General features: G+C 47.0%; 1 protein-coding gene across 4 annotated transcripts in view; it reads right to left on the reverse strand.

The window, feature by feature from the left end:
* Positions 1–18,006, reverse strand: part of Aff3 (AF4/FMR2 family member 3) — a 535,781-nt gene that overhangs the window by 27,831 nt on the left and 489,944 nt on the right. For all 4 annotated transcript variants that reach the window (XM_023717412.1, XM_023717409.1, XM_023717411.1 and 1 more), the window contains 4 exons: positions 14,771–15,835; positions 10,604–10,728; positions 7,393–7,594; positions 4,208–4,332 (listed from right to left, as the gene is read on the reverse strand). In XM_023717412.1, coding sequence (XP_023573180.1) covers positions 4,208–4,332; positions 7,393–7,594; positions 10,604–10,728; positions 14,771–15,835 — 1,517 coding nt within the window. The remainder of the gene's footprint in view (positions 1–4,207; positions 4,333–7,392; positions 7,595–10,603; positions 10,729–14,770; positions 15,836–18,006) is intronic.

Below are 18,006 nucleotides of genomic sequence, written 5' to 3' on the forward strand. Positions count from 1 at the left end.
GCAAGAGAGCTAACCTTTTACACACAGGAATCTTTCCACCGTCTGTAAAATTAAAGCTCTTTGAGCTCTGAGGCTGCTGTGCGTAATGACATTACAAATGTCAAGTCCCTGTTCTTTCCTCCCAGCCCCATTTCAGGGGCCCACGGCCCCAGGGGTGGTCACGTGGCCTGGGAAGCTTTAGGGAGCCAAGAGACAGATGGGGTGGCCTGGCTGCATGCTGGTTGTCCAAGGAGAGATGGCGCACCCTTTGGGGAGCAGCTGGTAGCACTGGCACCTGGGCTTGCCGGCTTCTCCACCCAATATTCACGCTCAGCTCTGCAAAGTCAGGACTCCTGCATGAGCCTTCCCGACCCTGGCATCCTCAAGGACTTCCCTGTCACTAAAGATGATGCTCGGTGACTTATAGCACACAGCATTGCCCACAGGAGAGCAGTTTCTAGGCTTTGAGCAGAGTCAAGCGCTGTCACTCATTGTCATAAAGTCCTACACTTTTTTTTTTCAAACAAAACTTTGGTAATCACACCACCATCACCTTAATGCTGTGGCTGTTGAGCAGTGAATGTCACGCGCTTGCTAAATGTCAGGGGATGAGGTGCATTTGCACTGCCACCAATCTGAGCTACATTTTACTGAGAACAAGCTGACCTGGATCCCACTTTTAAAGTAAGTGTTATTCTGTTCAGTTCCGCCTGCATCCCCAAGGTGCAAACAAGTAGCTGCTTAATTGGTAAGCAGCCTAGGAAAGGGGCATGGAAGCCCCTGAATTTAAACTTACCTGCATGCAGCTTCATGGAGAAAGAAAGCATACAATTCCAGGTGCTCCCCGGGGAAGGTTATTTATAATTCAGCTGTGTTCACTCTGTGCTCGTTACTGACAGCCCACCGGGTTCAGCTGCTGTCTGAATCCCATGTTTATTCAACCATTAACGAGTATTTATAATACAAAAAGATGAGTTTACTTAAAAAAACGCGACGTGCCGTGGCTTTAAAAACTGAATGGTAGCATGGCATCTGTTAGGTTTTGGATGACTATGACTGGATTTCAATCAACTCTAAGTGACTGGGGCGATAATTATATTTAGTCATTTCTTCCTCTTGTCACCTCTCTTTGGTCAGTTCAGTGCTTGTTGACACCTTCAGTGATGAGACACCTGGAAAAGTGACAGGGGCTGAGAACCTCCTTGGTCCATGCGGCGCTGGGTGGAGCAATGGGAATTGCAGGGGAGGAGGAGGACGAGGAGGAGGAAGGGAGGGAGGGTACTCAGCGGTTTAACTCACTGCCTCTCCCCCACAGAGCTGAGATTCTTTGTCCCTTAATTCTCACCCCATAGCTGGCAATTAGTAGCTTTTCAGCACACATCCAATGTGCCTAGGAGACATCTTACACAATTTTGAGTGACTGATCTCTTGAAGGACACTTATTTTACATAAAAATATTTATTTATTTGGTACAGTGTCCCATTACACAGTTTAGACTCATAGTGATCCTCCTGTCTCAGCCTCTTCAGTTCTGGGATTATAGGCACGGGCTACCATGCCTGGTTTCAGGGCTGGCACAGCCTGTGGTACCAGAGATTGAACGCAAGTCTTTGCACTTGCCAGGTAGGCACTTAGACCGCTAAACTATCTCTCCAGCCCCTATTTTTGTATTTTGGTACCAGGAATTGAACTCAGGACCTTGTGCTTGCCAAGCAGGAACTGTGCCACTGAGCAACATCCTTGGCTCCCTACACCTATTTTATAGGAACATAAAATGTGTAGTTTGCTTTTTAAACTTGAAGATCTTCCCATGGACTTTCCTAGTTCTGTGTTCTAGTGGCAGGTCTGAATCACATGTTTATGTTACAGTTATAGAGTTCAAATCAATTGGGACAAGTGGCAACTGGAATTCCACATCTCTCTCTCTCTCCATAGGATGGAGCATGTTTTGACTTTATTGTGTCTATAGCCAAAAAAGGAAAAATAGTCTCATTGTAGCTATTAACCAGAAAAAATTACACATATTGCTTTGAGCACAGCAAATTAAAACAGCCTCTTCCTTGACACAGATAGTAAGATTCTATTAGCCTCAGCCCTAGCAGATTGAGAAATAGTTGCTTTTGTAAGATGTCCAAGAAACTGCAGCTCTTAGTACAATCATTTTGTTGTTGCTACTTGGGACTCAGCTTTCTGATCCATACCTTGGAAAACTGCTTGCATCTTCTTTTTCCAAAAGGGCTGGTCTGCCTGTGTTCCTCGTTTATATACCATGCTCCTAAAACCATGCACTGGAAGTGTTCAGTGTTGTCAGCATCTCAGCGTCCAGCGCTCCTTCTCACTCATCATGTTATTGGTTCTGACTTTCAAATATGAACTTCAGATGGCTGTCCTTAAAAATGACCCTAAGCTTGTCTAACGTCCAGAGGAAGTTTCCACTGCAGAATCCTAAATAGAAGTTCAGTTGTCCTGCTGAGGGTGCCCTCCTTATGGGCCCTCCCTGGAGGTTGATGACCACTTTCCACCCTGCTCCGTAAGTGTGGTGGGAGAGAGGAAGGGGATGAGGTGGGAGGAGCAGAAGGGAATTATCCGGCAATGGGTTCCTTAAATGAATTTTTTTTTTTTAAAGTGGATTTGCCTTTCAGCTTCCCAACTCTGAACCCTAAGTAACTTTCTGACATCCTGGCTATCCTTGAAGAGAGTGCATGACTTGGTATTCTCATGGCTCAGTGACATCAACAGGTGTTACGTTTTCTGCCCAGATGTCCCCCTAAAGCATCCTGCAGTTCCAGGAGGATCTCCTGGAAAGTGATTGAGGGCTCACAGCTGGCTTGCTGCTCAGAGGCCGAGTCTAGCTGGAAGAGGTGATCACTGTGGGTGTGGCCTGCGGGCGTTTCCCTCCCCAGCTCCTCCCTTCACGCTCTGCTTCCTGAAGGTCATGAGCTGAGCAGCTCTCCTCCACCAGAGCCTTCCTGCATGCTTCTCTGCCTGGATGAGGATGGCCGCTGTCAGCTTACACTTCCCCAGGTGCCAGCCCTCTGAGGTGCCACCTCCTGGACCTCAGGAACCCCTCACAGGGATGCATGGCATTGTTTCTGCTGTTGTCTCTTTTTTTTCTGAGGAAGTGGGACTTGAACACATGAATGATCTATTTCCTAATTCAAGTTTCTGCAGCTGGAGTAGGCAGGAGCTCTCGCATTCGCATGTGGCCCCACCTCAGGACTTCATTCTTTCTGCCTCCCACAGATATGCTCTCCAGGGCTTCCAGAGGTCTCCCACAACCCAGACAGGCTTCGACCTGGAAACCCCACCTTGTACTTCTGGGCTTGTTCTTGACTCTGTTTCGTTCTCTAGGAGCCTAAATAATTTTCAATTCAGCCTCTCAAGGGCATTCTAGGATGTTCTTGTTATTTTTCTTTTTCTCATTTCTTCTTTGAAACTAATGCTGGAAACTGCAATCTACATTAGAGTTTCAGAGCTAAACCCAGTGAAGGATGACAGGATAGGAATCATTTATACTGTTATGGAGAATATAATAATTTGGAGGAAAAGAAGCTTTTGAGAGTAAATAACTACTATTCTTTGCTTGTTATAATTTATGAAAGTGAACATGCTTTCTTTTTTGGTAGGCTAACACCATCAGAACACAAAATAGATCTCCATAATCAGTGTTGTTTGCTTCAGCTTTCTGATAGTCTAGGAGAAAACCCATTAGTCTTGGTGGGTTTTTATTTTTTTAAATTTTAAAAAGTATTTTATTTACTTGGTACAAGGTCTGCTATGCAGTTCAGACTTGCAGTGATCCTCCTCCTGTCAGCCTCACTAATGCTGGATTATAGACATACACCACTGCCACCCGGTTTTGGCAGCCGGCTCAGCATGTGGTACCAAGGATTGAACCCGGGTCCTTGTGCTTGCCAGGCAGGCACTTAGACTGCTGAGCTATTTCCCCAGCCCATAGCCTTGGTGGTTTTGTCTGTTCAAAAAATCCTCAGCAGAACTTAGGGTATACATAAAGTTAAAGTTCCATTTGAGACAGACATTTAAATGATCAAGTCATGCAAGAGAAAATGGTCACATCATCAGATAACTATAACCCATCTACCTGGGGAATGTCCATTTTTACCTTTCCCTTGGGGTGTGTGTGTGTGTGTGTGTGTGTGTGTGTGTGTATATATATATATATATATATATATATATATATATATATATATATTCATTCCAAACTCACATATCATCGAAGACCAGTTTCTGCCTCTTGCAGTCCCTGTGGCCATTGGAGCCTGGCGACCAGGGCTCTGTTTGTGGTCGTGACTTGCTGTGGAGGACACCATTTTCGGAGTTGTGAGCTGTTTTCTAGACAACAAAAACACAGAAGTCTTTGAGATATTGGTCCCCCAGTGGGAACAGCAGCCCACTAACTGGAACAGCTTTTGTTCATATAGAAACTTTGTCTTTTATAGAGGAATTTTTTTATCTTAATAAATAAAAAGGTATACAATTGAATATCTCTTATCTGAAGTGCTTGGGACCAGAAATGTTAAAATTTGGGATTTTTGTTTTTTTTTTCAGTACTGGGGATTAAGCTCAGGACCCTGTGCTTACCAGGCAGTCACTTATTCTACTGAGCCATCTCCCTGGCCCTTTTTTTTTTTTTTTTTTTCAGATTTTGGAATAGGGGGGTGCCTCAGTTCACGAACACTTTTTGCAAACAATGTGCTTCTCAAACAGAAGTGTCTGGCAAAGTTTTGTGCTTGTTTGCAAACTCTCTGCATATGGCAACAAACATGAGTGCAGCCATTTCTCCCACCCAAGCACAAACATGGCCATTTTTTCCAAAATCATATGATGAATTAAGTTCATGATCCTAGACAGCTATACATTCGCATATTTAAGATGAAATACCTGAAATTTGGGACCCAAATCTAAACATTAAATTCATCTGTTTTCCAGACCTCATCCCCATAGCCCAAGGCAACTTTCTACAATAGTTTTAATGATTTTTGTGCCTTTTGACTGTGACTTATCACAGAGCCAGCTATAGAATTTTCTGCCTTAGTGATCACCTCAGTGATGCTGAACAAGCATTGGATTTTGGAGCATTTTGGATTAGAGATGCTCAACTTGTAGGTGCAGATATGGGCATAGCACCTAATGTGTGTGAACACATACATCATCAGATTACCTTTGGTTATGTAATTGATTCCTTTGAATAACTGAATGTATCCCTAAAAGATGGGCTGGTTTTCTGCTTAACAGTTCTATCATGATACATGTCCAGGAAAACTAGATGCTAACTTGCTGAGATAGTTCTTCAATGCCTCCAATGGTGCCCATGTGGTAAAAGGAGAAATACCAGCCAAGTGGCTTCTGTAACCTGCAAGGCTGGTCCTGATCTACCTCCTAGCCATGCTGCCCTGTTCACTTTGTTCCTCAGACTCGTGGGCAGCTTTCACTTTTTCCCCAGGGCCTTTGCATGTGCTATTTCTGCAGCTAGCAATGCTCTTTACCTTGTAGTGCACTGCTACTTGCCTTTCAGAAAGCTTACATCCAAGTGTTAATTTTCTATGGTCTGTGGATTGAACCTGGCCTTTTTTGTTAATAAAGTTTTATTGGAAACCAATCATATCTGCCTGTTTACCTGTCACCGATGATACTATGTTTGCTTTATAATGACAAAGCTGAGTAGCTAGGATAGTCTAGCACACTTGGCCCACGACTGTAGTCTTATCTGCCCTGTTACAGCAGCAGTTCTCAGAGGGGGATAATTTGGCAATATCTAGAAATATTTTTGGTCAATACCACTGGAAAGGCCATGGCTGCAGCTAAGTATTCTGTGGTGCATGGAACAGTGAGTTACACTGCCCAGAATGTCAACACTGCTGAGAAATCCTATTTTACAGAGAAAAATTTGCTGTTTCCAGGACCAGGGCAAACCTCTTCATTAGAAAAATTAATTCTCTGTATTTCCTTTTTGGTAGTGATTAAAGATATAACATTAGGATTTTCTGATACCCGTCTCCAGCTCTCTCCCTAGTTGACTGTGAGCTTCCTGCAGCACAGACAGATGCTTTTAGACGATCACTGTATGCCTGGTACTCAGCAAAGAGCCTAGCACATAAGTACTTGCTCAGTAAGCAGAGGCTCGGTGAATGAGTCACTAAATACAATCTGTAAGTAACTTGTAGTTTTTTGCATATCATAGTTGTTGGCGATATAAGGGATCTAGAGGCAAAGGGAAGTTTTGTTATATTGGTTGAGGTGGTGTGTGCCTGTAATCTCAGCATTAGGGAGGCTGAGACAGGAGGACCCTCATGAATTCAAGGCCAGCCCAGGCTACCTAGTAAATCAAAGTCAGCTTGAGCTACCTAAGGGAGCTGCTGTCTCAAACAACATCCTTGAAAGTTTTATTTCATACTTGTGGCTAGTTCTTTTATTTTACAGCTTTCTAATATAGCCTTTCTAGATTCTTTCAGCTTAGAATTAAATTATTTGCAAATGAGGGTGCAGAGGCCTAAGTGTCTGGGAAGTGGTAAGATTTAGGCTCTTGTGTGACCATCTGCCAAGTCTCTCACATCTTTCATTCATGGGCTAACGCATTAACTGCCATGTCCCTCCTGTGTCTTTCTCTTCTCAGTTCTGTTCTCCAGTGTCACCTCTCTGCCAGCCTCATAAAGCCAGCTGGGTTTGATGGGCACAGTGACCTGGCAGAACTCAGGGGCTGTCTGGGTTCCCAGACTGCCTCAGAGGGGCCGTGTGGTCCGGGGCCACCAGAGGACGGTGCAGCAGGGGAACACGAATATCATGCTGCTGCAGGGCCCTCCAGAGGGGCTGGGTCTCTAGGGAATGCTGCCTTCGCAGTCTCAACCTGCTACTGTGCAGATGAAGAAACAGCCTCAGAGAGAGTCAGCAGCAGCGCAGGATTGCACTGTAGCCAGGACAGCAGGCCATACTGCAAACCCAGACTAGCTACGAATGCCTGCTTCTCCTGGGGGAGCACTGGAATTGCCTGAGATAACCAGAAAAGGGGTGCCATAAGGATCCCCCATGTAGCCACTTCACCTGTCAACAAGGGCAGAGGGGAGCCCCAAGTGTCTGGTGTGTTTCAGTCCCAGACTCAGCTGCCATAGGGTAGGGATTTTTCCCAATACGGGGCTTGGTTGGCTGTTCTCCCCTGGGACAGTGCTACCCTGGGCTCTGAAATCCTGCCAGGAGGCTTGGAATTCTCTGTGGGTGTGTTCTTTCTCCCTTTGCTCTCTGTGGGGAGCTGGAAGAGTCATCTCCTATACCAGAGCTCCCTAGAAGCTACCTTCAGTGGTTCCCCACAGGGTCTCCAGCCTGAGTTCTGCCTGCATTGGTGGAAGAGGGGTTATGGGGTTAGTGATTCTACTTGGGAAAGGAAGCATGTCAACGAACCAAGAGGTCTGTGGCATGGGACTGCAGCTGGGTGTCGGCCTTCTGCTTTTTGTTGGAAGAAGAGGAAGTGAACACAGCATTGCCATGCGGTCGGCTGGAAGAGCTCAAGTCCTCGGTGGAGTATTTGTGTTTGGAGGCGTCAGAAAGAGGAGAGATGGGAGACCGGAGCATTTTTTCATTTTTATTTACTGGTATTGCCAAGCTGAGAAAAAACAAAAATTACAGTAATGAAATATCACATAGTTGGCACAGGAAAAGGTATGTGTTTAATATATGACCCCAAACTCCTACTTAAGACCTACTGGTAGCACGAATTTATTGGGAAATATTATTAGGAAGAACTTAAAAGCAATAGGACCCTAAGAAACACCATGCAAATCTCATTCTTTGCTTCTTTACTCTTTCTGTCACGATGATGAGTAATTGTGGAGTTAGTGCCAAAAGAAATGACTAAAAATAATATAATACTTTCATGTTCTGGGTTTTTCATCCAAGGATCTCAAAATAACAAACACATTTCTTTTCGCAACAAGCATAAGTGGCAAGTAATAGGAAATTCAGAATAACAGTGATAAATGAGTTCTCCAATTTCAAAAAGACGTTTGCTAATGTTTGAGCTTGTCCCAATTGTTATGGAGACAATAACAGAATCATGGGGCAACCTGAAAATTATGTAGCCAATTGCCAACTGCTGAGTTTCTGAGGTAGCCAGATATTGATTGGAATAATCACAGAATATAGCAACTGTTACTAGAAATGCCCATGTCTGATTTCTAGCTCACTGTATCTTTTTTTTTTTTTTTTTTTAATGTACTTAGTATAGGGACTACAGGGTCTACAGGTTCTCACTACACAGATTGGACTCATAGTGATTCTCCTGTTTTCAGCCTCCCAAGTGCTAGGATTACAGGCATGCGCCACCATGCCCAGTCTGAGTGTGGTCTCAGCGCACCCCGGGGGCGGGGCTGGCACAGCACACTGGGGATCAAACCTTGGTCCCTGTGTCTGCCTAAGCAGATGCTTTAATCTGCTGAGTTATCTGGCCGGCCCTCATTTAACCTTCAAAACTGTCCATTCATGAACATAATATTCTCCAAAATCATCATCCGAGTAGACGGATTCTCTTGTTTGCAAGTCTCTGCAATGAATGTTATATTTTTAAGTTTTGCACAATTACTTTACTTTAAAAAAAAATAACAGTGTTTGGGGCAGACACATTAATCTGAAATAAACCAATCACTGCTAACTTTAGATTTTCCTAGAGGTCACCTGATATAGTCAGCATGCAAAGAGAGGTAAATCCATTTAGCCAAGATTTAATCATTATTCCTGGGGCTGTGAGCTCTTAATTGCAGGTGTTGGTTATCACCGCAAACAAGCTATTAACGTCATTTCAAAAAGCAATTTCCTTAGCCGGTGGTCACAGTGGAGATTACAACACAGGCCTCCAGAACAAATGACCAAGCCAAGATTCATAATGTTATGCACACAGATCCATGTGGAGACAGGGCTTCTGGTTCCAAGAGCACTGTGTGTCTAAAAACTCGGAAAAATGCAAGCAGAGGTGCCACAGAAAATGGCTTTGTGTGAATCCATCCTGGCGTCTTCTGAGGGTAAAGATGCCAGTGCTGCAGCCCAACTGTTTCTTAAAATGAGACTGCGAAAGACCCATTTCTAAGTGTCTATTATTTTTACATGATTCATGACTTTTACTGTGCATGGAAAACCAATGATGATATTAAAAATTGTCACAAATATATGACTGTTCCTTCCACATCATCACAAGTTTACATATTCAAGTTGACCAAAAAAATTTATCCGATGGGTCATCACTTTCTTCTCTGGGATTATGTTGTCACGCTGGGAAATCTGCCCGTAGTACTCACAATGCCAAAGGAAAGAGGTAGAGCACTAGGACACAACGCGTACACATTTTTCACACGCACTGATTACACAGCATCAGCAAAACTATCAGAGTCGGGGGCTGCCAGGACAAGTGTCCTTTGTCTGAGGTCTCTGAACTTGGGTTTCAGAAAGTGACTTCTTCGTTTCACCTCTAAGGAACATTTCCTACAATTACAAGGGTGGCCCGAGAAACCAGGGGAAGGGTTATGCTGGAACTCTATTAGCAAAGTCTGTGATCATGTCTCCTGTGGACAGCAGAGATGTGTTCCTGTCCTACCTCAGTTGTTCCACACATTCTGAAACAGTGTTTACATTCACTGCTTCTTAGCACTGCGGGTATGGACAGATTGGCTGGGGACATTAGGACATGCATGAACAAAGAAGCACACATATAACATACCATGCATTCAAAACTATCTGGGGGCCACAACATCCCCCTTCATATTTTCTGCATAACTGGGACACTGCTCTTTCTTGTGGCTGGGCCTGTCTGCAGGAGTGACTGTCCCTCCCTGTGCCACCCTTCTGAGTCCTGGGCTCCTTCCCAAGGTGATCCCAGGGCCGTAGTGGGCCCATGCCCTTGTGCTCCGCTTTCCTCTCTGACTTTTAGCACTGCTCTCCATCTCTCCCTAACCTTTCCCTTTACATTTTTATGTATTGTGCGGAAACATTAATCTCCCCTTAAGAACCCTGTATGTACAGTCAGGGAGAGTGAAGAGTGTCACGCCAGAGGAAAAGTGGCTCCTGCGTGGAGCTGCTCCAAAATGGCAAGAGCATCTGTGACTGATGAGGAGCCACTCACTCGCCATGAATCCCAGGACCTTGTCTGGCTGCAGAGCCATTCATCACAGGGGCTTTGGTGCACGGTGGGTCCCCGGTGCCCCTTCCTCACAGAACCTTCTTTCAGAAGCTGCACAGCTCTTTTCTAAGGCCACAGTTTTACTCTGCATCGAGAGCTCCAGGTGCATCGCCTGGAGACTCCACTCAGTGTGCCTTTCTGCCTCTTAGTGAGCCCAAGGTTCTTGTGGGCTGAGCAGCTACCTTTATGATACTGGCTTGGAGATCTGGTTTCTAAACTCTTTTGGAGAAAGGCATGTCTTGGTGGGAGCGCAGAACTGTGCGTCCCTTGTAACTGGAATTTGATGGCACAGAAGTGGCTATGGGCGGCTGTAGCACAGCCAAAATTGTAAGTCTCGCAGAAGCAAAGTCTGCAGATAGATGGGAAGTCATCAAAACATTGGACTCCGCCCCACCATGGCACCAAGGACCTCTCCTGCCCTTCTCAGTCTTCCAGGAATGTGCCTACCTGTTGACGTTCATGTTGCAGTGGTTGGCAGATGAGGTATTACTGGTAGCGGCGGCTGGTCTCGAAGAGCTTTCTTTCTCTCCCGGGGCCTTCTTCATGTCCTGGTAGTCCTCTTCATTGTCACACTGTGTGTGGATGAACAAAAGCCAATCAGCTCTGGAATTCAAGGGGTTGCAGTGAGCTCCAGGACCCTGGCCTCCGGGGCCAGGTCTCCCTCCTGTGCCTGAGTGGGAGCCCAGGGAGCTCCTCAGTGAATGAGGAGGAATCTGCGAGGTCTGCTGTCCACAGCTTAATGCCAGAAAGACACGGCACCCTGACTGAGACCTGGAGGAACACCTGAACTCTGGGAGCAGACCTGTTTGAACCCACACAGTAGCTTCAGCATCACTGCTCCCAGCACGGCCTGGCATCACTATGGGGTATAAAAAGCACACATTCTTTGGGCAAGGCCGAGTCTGTCTGATTGGAAGTCATGCCCCTGACATTTTAGAATTAAGGTAGCTTTTCATAAGATAGGACTTGGATTGTATTTTTGTTCATTTGTTTGGTCCTGGGTATGGAACAAAGCCTTCTATACTGAGCTATATCATCACTCCTTTTTTTAAAAAAAATTGAGACAGTGTTTTACGAAGATGCTAAGTTGCCCAGGCTGGGCTTGAGCTGAGGTGATCTTCTTGCCTCAGCCTCCTAGAGTGTTTGGATTACAGACATGCACCACCACTTTTTCTTTCTGGGGTCTTTGGTGCTCACATTATGACAGTGGCCCCAGGGAGGGCCCATCCAAACCTTCTAGTCCCTGGTCCTCAGCCTTGTGACTCCAGCAGGATGAGACTTGGCACCCTGGAGAGCCAGGCCTAGGGGTTTCACCTCTTGTGCCCAGTACTGGGGCCTTAACACCCAAGGATGCTGCATGAGAATGCTATGAAAATGTCCTTTCCTGCTCTTCTGGATGCAGTCTCATTAGGAGTTGAGTTGAGCTAGTGTTAGGTTTAGTGTAAATGAAGTTCTTTGTGTTAAAAAGGCCAAGAATAATACAGCTCTTTACATCAGAGATTTATGGATTTTATATGTATGTATGTTCGCATATCTCTTTTATACCTACTGTATGTAACTCTATATGGATGTTCATTTATGTCTACATGTACTTCACTCTGTATATCCATGCTGGTCTATATAGCCATACCTATTTTCAGTCTCTACATCTGCCAACATCTCCATCTGCACATTTCTTATGCATCATGTGTATCATCCTCAACCTACTCATTTCTTTTTTATTTGTGTTTTTTAAAAAACTTATGTATTTGGTACTTGTGGTGACCATCCTATTTTCAGCCTCCCCAGTGCTGGGATTACAGGCATGCATCACCACGCCTGGTTGGTCTCAGTGGCCAGTTCAGCATACCTGTGGGCAGGGCCAGTGCAGCATGTGGTGCCAGGGATTGAGCCCCAGTCCCCGTGCTTGCCTAAGCAGGTGCTTTGTCCACTGAACTATCTTGCTGGCCCTCAGCCTACTCATTTACCCACTAACCTCAGAGTTACTACCTTGAGGATTACCCACATGCACCCCTAGGTATCGATTTATTCATTCATTCTACAAAAACTGAGCACCAGCAAGTAATGGGGTGATGGTAGTGGTGTCAAGGGGGAAGACAGGAAGAAAGAGGTGCAGGGCAGAAATGAGCCAATATGTGACTTCGTAAAGTGATTAGACGACACCTCTATTTCTGCGTTTTGACCTGTCACACTGATATTTATCTGCTTTTCATGCTGTGTTCCTTTCCATGGGGAATTTTAGGAGATCAAACCTTTCTATATGGCTATATAGAAAGGTTTGTCCATGGAGCCTCGTGTGACAGCACTGGAGATACAGGGCCCAGCAGAAAAACGGTAAACAATGGCTATGAGGTCAGAGGTCCACAAACTTGCTGCTGTATGTGAGCACCCACAGGGCAATGTGGGCCCAACATGGGGCGGCAGTGGGATGCTTGACCCTTCTAGTGCTGCAATGGGTAACTTCTGGGGCTGAGGGCTCAGTGGTCCCTGGACTAAGATGGGGGAGGGCATGGGGCTGGGGTTTTCAGGGGACAAAGAACAGGCTAAGCCCTCCTGTAGGAACAGAACCACACCTGCCACAGCACTAACAAAACCCCAGTGCAGGACAAAATGAAGAGTTTCAAGATGGAAGCCTTTGTGCTAATTCCATGGAGCCTCATGTGACAGTACTGGAGATACAGGGCCCAGCAGAAAAATGGTAAACAATGGCCATGAGGTCAGAGGTCCACAAACTTGCTGCTGTACGTGAGCACCCACAGGGCAATGTGGGCCCAACATGGGGCAGCAGTGGGATGCTGGAAGTTAATGGCAAATGTGAATGGAAATTATATTGGAGTCTGTCGATAAAGGCATCTTTGCATCCTTATCAACAGGAAAGGCCAGTAGCTGCTTGTGTGAAGCTATTTTTTGTCATGAACTTTCTTGAAAGAGGTTCAAATTCTGCTTTATAGTGATAAATTAAGTGAACTACACAAACACATCCATAGATATTTTAATAATAAATTTCCCTGCTGACAGGTGACCATTAGGTCATGAAGACTGCCAGAAGGACACTATATGCCTTCTCTATCTTGCCCAGAAAACAACAAATCTTACACTGTGGTCTTCCTTAAACAAGAATTTGAGACAGCTGATGTCTTACTGCAAGACTGGGACTAGACAGCTGCTTACGTTCACTCCTGGTTCTGCCTCTTCAGTGATGTAACTTGGGAAAGTCACTTTAGGTTCAAAATGTTTGTTTTTAACTGTTACACATAATGCTAGTATGAACATTAAAAAAAGTTTGTCAATTTCCATCAAAAACATGACAGTGTATCCTGATTCAACTTGTCTGTTGGTTCTGGCACTGTATGACTTCTGGCTCTTCCCAAAGTCAAAATGACCACAAAAGGTACATGTTTTGAATCAACTAAGGACACTGACGCAGGCAGGACACTTACAAAAGAGCACTTCCAGAACTGCTTCAGAAAGTGGCAGGAAGGATGAGATAAGTGCTTTCAAATCGAGGAGCAGATTCTGAGGCAGGCTAATGACAATGAGTCTTTTATTCTGACTTCTAGAAGTTATTTGATTGTGCCTTGTATACACACATTCACTGGTGTCTGTGACAACTTTACGTGTGGAACTACTCATAAGTACTGAAATCTTTGGTTTGTCACTTACTGTGGCCCAGGTTACTTTGGAAGATGCAGCAATAGGAGGGGAGGAAAGTTCTCAGGACTGGCTTTTTGTGATGATGCTGGGGTCCCCTGCAGACCTGGCTGAGGGCTGGGAATAGGCGACCACAGGCTCTCCAGGCACATGACCCGCCTTCCCTAGCCAAACCTCACAGGGTCAGCTGGCTCCTCTCTCCTGGTACCCCTTCATCCTGGGGCCTCTGCTTATTAAATGCCCCTCCTCCCAGAACCCTGTTCCCAGCTCTCTCCACCTCGAGGTCCTCCCTAATCAACACTATACCTCAGCAAGGGCTCTGGTGGGGCTCACCACAGGTTCCACTTCCCCATACACCCAGCTCAGCTTGTGCTTGCACACAATGCACATTCCTGTGTGTGACCTTTTCCCCAAGCAGTGGGAGAGGGCTCAATTACAAAATAAGCCGGAGCACTACTCTGCCATAGAGGACAGATGGTAGGAAAACGACTGCATCTTGAGATCACAATGTTAAGTGAAATAAAAGAGACAAGCAAACTTCAATACAGCATGACTGTATTGTGAAGCCCAAAGTATAAAGAGTTACAGGAAACAAAACAAAAAATAGATAATGGGAAGCAGGGAGAGAGATGTTTTGAAAATGAGGGAATGGGACAGCAGGGAGAAGATGCAAAGGGGAACAAAAATAATTAAAATGTGTTAAGTACATGGACCTTCCCTTAAAATTAATATATGTGTGTGTGTGTGTCTGTGTGTGTATACTTTTTTTTGAGGACTGGGCTCTTTGAGACAAGGTCTCACTATACACAGCAGTTCAGGTTGGCCTTGAACTTGCAGCAATCTTTGTGCCTCAGCCTCTTGAGTGCTGGGACGACAGTGCACCACCAGGCCAGGCTCAGTTCAGACAGGCCTGTGCTCACCCCTGCCCACGGCTGAGCCCCTCCCCCAGCCCTTGCCCCCTACCTTGCGTTTCCTCTTAGACTTTGGCAGCGCCTTTTCAGGGTTGGTGTCCAGCGCGTGGCTGGGCGCTGGCCCCTCGGGGTCCTTGGCGGCTGGGGCACTTAGGACCCCGGGCTCATGGGGTAGGTGCTCCGGGATCCTGGACAGCAGAGTCAGGTCGATTTTGACCCACAGGGCCCTGACCTCATCACTGTCCTTGAGCGGCGATAGGAGTTCGTTGCGGCCGAAGGGCACCAGCGTGTAGAACTGCTCCTCTAGCTCCTTGGCGATGTCGCTGCTGGTCCTGGCGTTGATGGAGCCCACTGCAGCGCGCGCGCCCGTGGCCCCGACGCCACCACCAGCCGCCTCCTTCAGCCTCGGGTCAGGAGCGGCGGCGGGCGGTGCTTTGGACGGCGGGAACTCGTCCTGCTCCGACTCCAGGTCCGACTCAGAGGAGGACGATGACGAGGAAGACTCGGTCTCGATGAACTCCTTGGACTTCGGTACCGTCCTGCCCAGGCCCCGCGTGCGCCGCTTGTCGCAGGGGGCGGCTGCGCGCAGCTCCTTGCGATGGCCAGAGCGCCCCGCGCCGCAAGGCCGCGCCTTGGGAGGTTCGGGGGCAGCGGGCTCCTCGGCCCGGGGGCACGCGGCGGCTGGGGTGGCGCTGGCGGGGGCGTCACTGGCCACGCTCCGCTCCGCGCGCCGTGTGGGCTTCTTGGCTCCAGACCTGCGCGTGGGTGCCGGCGTGCTCTCGGTGGGGACCCCGGGCGGCGCGGGCGGCGGGGGCCCGGCAGGGGCCACAGCCGCGGGAGGTGACTTCTGCTTGGTCGCCTTGCTGCCCGGGGCCTTGTTGGCTGTCCGCGGCCTCTGTTCCTCTTTGCAGGCACCCTTGCCGTCCTTGTCCCTAGGTCCAGCAGAACAGGCGTCTGGCAGCTTCGCACATTCCTGCACGTCCTCCTTTCCTGCGGGGGAGAACTGTGCTCCCTCAGGCCCGGCGCCGTCACTTGGAGTCAGCAGCGGGGGCTTGTGGGGATTCACCTTGTTGAGCCATTTATCCAGCTGCCACTTGTTGGACGACGCCGGTTCGGCCTGGAAGCAGAGAACCCGGGAGAAATCAAATAGCTTTTACCAGACTCACCCGAAGCTCTGGCCCGTCTCCCGGGGTCCTTTTCTCGGTGTGCAGGAGCCACTGCACTGACCCATGCAGGGGGATAGGGAGGCCCAGGTGTGTGCCAAGCCTGCTGTTCCGGCACTCGATGTCCCTTCAAAAGTGTGTTAAGCCCAGAACATGCGGGATAGAACTGGCCTATCTACGATCGATTCACTCACTTTCAGGTGTATGTATGTGTAATTACATGTGCCTGTCCCTCACATTTGAGTGCCATGGCATTCAACTGGGGGATAACAGACCTTCAAGTATCTTTTTTTGGGTGAGACTTAACACTTGGAGAGAAATCTGAGAACCTGCAATCCCAAAGAATTAACACGTAATTTATGTGGTGAAGGCAAGGATGGTGTAGTTAACAGGAGAAGCAATACTCTGGCTGGCTTAGCACAGAGAACGCCTCTGTGTGTGTGTGTGTGTGTGTGTGTGTGTGTGTGTGTGTGTCCTGCACTCTGGCAGGCCCACTCAGTTCCTGCATACTGGACCTGCTCCTGCCTTACTCAGCCAGAAATGCTGAGACACAGGGTGGTGGTGGGGCCTTCCTGAGAAGAGGGGTTGCTAACTTAGAGTGCATTATGGATGTCATAGGGCATAAACCCTGGCTAGAAGATGACCCAGAGAGGACGGAGCCAAGGGATGCCTGGAAAAGGGACCGGAGATGTTGCGTGAATGTGTCTGGCCCACCTGGGAAAGATCCAGTTTTGAGCTGAAACTTTAAAGATTTATGTTCAGTAAAGCTTGAGAACCCAGACTCCTAATAAAAGTCAGTTTTCCTAGCATTAGGATTATTAGGGCCCAGGAAATAGCTCAGCAGCATAAGTGCCTGCCTGGCAAGTGCAAGGTCCTGAGTTTGATCCCTGGCTGGTAAAAAAAAAAAAAATTAGTTAGCAAACAACTGGGTTAAGAAACGCAGAACTTCACCCAGGGCACCTGCAGTTTGTCAGTTGATGTGAGATGCAAGAAACATCCAGAGGGATGGGGTGATGTATTTTTCCTTTCCTATGCCTCCCCCTTCCCCCAAATTTATATGCAGATGGCTGCGCCAGAGACTCCAGGGTCCTGGCAGAGCCTGCAGGAGTCAGGGGCTTTGCTTAGGGAAATGCAGAGCCCCTGCTGGGCCGAGGTGGCGGGTACAGAGCCAGTACAAACTGCACACACAGAGTGTGGGGATCGCTGCTCTGTGTTGAGCTGGGGCTGGGCACCTCTGTGTAGACATCCATGACAAGACGGACCACACATGAGGGACCACACATGAGGGGAGACCAGCACAAGGTGTCTGGTGACTGGGGGGGGGCAAGTTCAGCAGGCTTTGAGGATGGGGCAGCTTTATTTTGAAACATAGGTGTAGAAAGGCAGATCCTTATCTCAATGCCCTGACAATGAGTCTGGCCTTTTAATTTTTTTTTTTTTTTTTGAGACATCTCACTATGCAGATCAGGCTGGTCTTGAACTCATTATGTAGCACAAAGTGTCCTCAAACTCATGGGGATCCTCTTGCCTCAGCCTCCCAAGTGCTGGGATTACAGTCATGCACTGTCACACCTCAAAAGGAGTCTGGTCTTTTGATTTGATTTTATGCTTTGTTTTCATGACATCAAAATCCAGAATAAGATGCAAAGGAACAAAAAGACATACTGTTTGGGTCTCCCTTATCCAGAATGCTTAGAATGAAAAGCTTTAGATTAAAAAAATTTTTGGAATATTTGCACATATATAATGAGATGACAGGGACGGGGCCAAAGTCTAAACACAAAATTCACTTATGTGTCATACACACTTTACACACCTCACCTATACACTATTTGTAATGATTCTGTGTATAGAACAAGGCTACTCTTTCACTTGTGGCCTTATATCAGTGCTCAAATAGTTTTGGATTTTGTACAATTTCAGATTTCAGGGTTTTGGATTAGAGAAGCTTAACCTGTATCATCTTCACACCTTTGAGTTGCTCGATGCAAATTCTTGCTTTATGTTGGCTTCTCCTGAGAAACATGCTGCATCATAGCAAGTGGAACAGAGACACAGACAGCTGCTTGCCCAAGGGGGTGTCCTCCTCTTGCCTGAGATGACGTAAAAATGACCAAAACCTAAT

The sequence above is a fragment of the Octodon degus genome, unplaced genomic scaffold, assembly GCF_000260255.1.
Source record: "Octodon degus isolate 3935 unplaced genomic scaffold, OctDeg1.0 scaffold00052, whole genome shotgun sequence".
Lineage (NCBI taxonomy): Eukaryota > Metazoa > Chordata > Mammalia > Rodentia > Octodontidae > Octodon > Octodon degus.